General features: G+C 42.2%; 1 protein-coding gene across 1 annotated transcript; it reads right to left on the bottom strand.

Moving 5' to 3' along the window:
- kbtbd3 (kelch repeat and BTB (POZ) domain containing 3) lies at positions 1-3,326 on the bottom strand. Its single transcript, XM_029518112.1, has 8 exons — positions 3,161-3,326; positions 2,416-2,598; positions 2,065-2,238; positions 1,670-1,960; positions 1,145-1,387; positions 768-1,058; positions 512-661; positions 1-123 (listed from the first exon to the last, which is right to left on the bottom strand). The coding sequence occupies exons 1-8, from the start codon at positions 3,320-3,322 to the stop codon at positions 1-3; spliced, it is 1,617 nt and encodes a 538-aa protein (XP_029373972.1). The 5' UTR covers positions 3,323-3,326.

Consider the following 3,326-nt stretch of genomic DNA (forward strand, 5'->3'; position numbering starts at 1 on the left):
TCATGCTGTGTCACCCCACGGGTCTCGGTATCTATTGAAGCTGATCAGCTGGCAGTGGAACTCAGTGAGCGCCTTGGGCATGGGCGCCACTTCCTCCCATTGACTCCTCCCGCTGTAATACACCTGCACACAATACACACAATGAAGCACTGTAAGGTAATACAGCGTAAGGATAACGAATAAAGTGCTGCCCATTAGAGAAGAATAGTTAGAGTTACTTGACAAATTTTGTTTAAATTAAACTGAACTACAGTTACTATCGCTGTAAGCAGGATCTAATTTCAAATCTCTATTTTCACAACCATTTATCACGTGATATCATCATTTCCTGATTTTATTCAGGCCTGGGTTTCTCTCCAATATCACCTTTCTCAAAGCACACTCATGGACATCTAATAGGGCCCCATTAAATATCCAGTGTGAAAGGGATTCTGCTGCTTTAACAGAGCCCGATGGAAAATTAGATCACCACCAATTAACTTTTGTGGATGATAAAAACATTTTTTCCTACCTGAACTTCATCGGTGATCTCATCAGGGGAATAATCTCCACCCAGAATATAGATTCTGTCCCTCATACCAACAGCTCCGGCATTAAATCCTGCACACTCAAATGAACCTTCACCCTTCCACACACAGGTCTCTGGACAGAAACTGTATACCTGGATGGGCAAAAGGAAACGCTTAAATGACACTTAAATAACATGATCCTGGTTACTATCTTCAGAGAACAAACAACGGCTGATTAATGCCCCTCTAATGCTACACCTTATAAGTTGACAGGTCACAGAGATGCAGTGTGTTGTGAATGGACACCGCCTTGACGAGTGTCGCATGGAAGAACTGGCCAAACTCTGCCACCAGACGGCTCCACTGGTCCAGTTGAGCATCATAGCAGAAGAAGCAGTCCAATGAGGGATTGAAGGAGTCTGTGAGTTCCACCTCTGATCCAAGAGTATAGATAGCACTCCCACAAGCACTGGCCTCAGGGTAGAAGATGGCAGTAGGCAGGGCGCTAACTGAGCACCAGGTCTTGTTCAGGGGGTTATAATACTCCACCTGGAATAGAAGAAAAACACAGACTTTGTCCAGCACATTTCACACACAAATTTGGTCACAGTTGTATTTAAATGACGATTTATTACCTCCAGCAGACTGGGAGCCCCCCCTCTGGGCCCCTTGGAGCGTCCCCCGATGACATACACTCGGTCCAGACAGGCCACCGCTGTATGCATGGTGCGGGGCTTCAGCATGACCGGGGCAGGTGTGCAGGTAAGGGTCACAGGACAGAAACACCAAACCTCATCTGTGGCATCGTGAAATGGCTCTGCCACATGGAGACGTATCGCCCGGCAACAGTTTCCACGACAGCCACCTGTAACAAACATCTTATATCCAGAAGAAAGAGGGCAAGGTGGTGAAAATCAACAAACTCTCCTTGAACATCTCATTCTAATTTTAAGGATTTGAAGGTGTTCAATGTGATTTTTATTTTTATTAAAATAATTTTTATTTTATTTGTTTGTGAAGTTATGAAAATGACAATAGATTGCCTCTATTTTGTATCATCACATTTATTCATAGGAATGGTTCCAAAGAGGTTAGTGTTCCTTAATTTTAATGTGGGAACTCCTGTTCTAGAGAGAAGCCCTTGTAACCCCAAACCTTACCTTCTCACCATAGCTGGTCAGGTATGATCCCGGTGGATCTGGCAACGTCGTCGTCTCTTCCCCATTTCCCAATTCCAGCTCTTTCCACTGGTCTGTTTCCAGACAGTAACAGAAGGTGTGGCGGATCTCTCCGTTTTCCTCCGTCTTGTGGATATAGATGTAGCTCTGCACAGTTGCTGGCCTTGCATCAGTGAGGAGGCCATTGTACTGAGTGTGCCTATTCTGGGCCTCTGACAGGAGGACACGACAGGACTCATCATTGCAGATCAGGCTGTCTGAATCATGCAGAGTCTGAAAAACAAGGTAAGGGGGAAGCAGCATTCGGAAGGATTAGAGAATAATAAGACTGGAGCTGGTATGAAAGCCCAGCTCTGACAAATGTAGGGTGTTGATACCTTTAATGCAGATGCAGGTAGATGATGCAGTCTGGTTAGAGATAACAATCCATGAAACAAGTTCTGTCGTTCTGGGAGATCATGGTGTATCCATCTGAGAAGTGACAAAACCACTTCCTCCTCACTGGGCATATTTAAATTATCTGACTTTAGGCATGTCTCCAACACATTTATCTATAAGACACAAATAAGACACAGAATGAGTCCATCATACTCTTACTTTGAATTACTTTATCTAATCTTACACAACAGAAGAAGGGCCATATTTTATTAATTCAAAAATGTCATCTATAGTCATCATAGCAAACGTAGCTTCTGTAATAAAAAAGAGACTTTGCTCTGAAGCAGCACCTGCATATCCAGGAAGTCCTGAGTTTTGGAGAGTTCAGAGAAATTCTGAACCACAAACTCATTAGCACTTTTAAGGAGAGAAGCCGAGCCATAACCCTCAGCAAGCGACAACAGGGATAGACAGTTACAAAGATCCATGGTTCCTATCAGGAAGTCACTGCATGCTTTGGACAAGACTGATACCTGAAAAAAGCAACAGCATTGGGGAAAATATAGACATGAAATATTTGAAATATATATCGTACACAGATAAAATACCGCAAGTTTGGATTAATTCAATTCAGTGAATTAAAGTTGAGATCCGCTAAGACGAGAACCTGAGTACTACATTAAGCCTTGGTCTTTTTTTTTTTTTTTTTGCAAATATCTATCACTGTTAAGTAGAGTTTGTGCTATTATAATTCACAGTAGCCTCTCCTCATATATGAACTGAACTGATGACAAAATGGCTGCCAGTGGAGAGATGTGCTTGTAATTATACAAATAATGATTCACAATTTAAATGCAGGATATGGTCTAAAATTCATTGAGATATTAGCAGATATAGTGTGACAGCTTAATATGTAGGAATAGATTTCTGGGCTAGAGTTTGTAGTTTTGTGTATTCTGGTGTATTTCATTTCAAATCATTTCAAGTAGTTAGTCTTGACCATTTATCTGAGGCTGAAACCAATTTAGTTCTCTTATAGACATGATGCATGTTTGAGAGGAATAAAAGGGAAATTATATATGGTTTTATTTCTACCTGTAGAAAGGAGGCAAGCTGGAACAGCATATCTACATTGCTTTCAGTGATGAGTGCCTCTCCAGAGTACGCAAAGTCCAGGAATGAACCCACTGCAGCTGGACACAGATTACCCAGAGTAACTGAACCGTCACCACGTTCTCTCATGTCCACCTCAAACATAGCC

The sequence above is a fragment of the Echeneis naucrates genome, chromosome 13 (assembly GCF_900963305.1).
Source record: "Echeneis naucrates chromosome 13, fEcheNa1.1, whole genome shotgun sequence".
NCBI classification, from domain to species: Eukaryota; Metazoa; Chordata; class Actinopteri; order Carangiformes; family Echeneidae; genus Echeneis; species Echeneis naucrates.

What these genes read in the sequence shown, in the direction of transcription:
- kbtbd3 (XM_029518112.1), bottom strand. Translation starts at nt 3,322, where the DNA reads ATGTTTGAGGTGGACATGAGAGAACGTGGTGACGGTTCAGTTACTCTG. An exon ending in AGGACTTCCTGGATATGCAG is followed by an intron (nt 2,239 to 2,415) that starts GTGCTGCTTCAG and finishes TGTGTCTTATAG; the next exon opens with ATAAATGTGTTGGAGACATG. An exon ending in GTGACCTGTCAACTTATAAG is followed by an intron (nt 662 to 767) that starts GTGTAGCATTAG and finishes TTGCCCATCCAG; the next exon opens with GTATACAGTTTCTGTCCAGA.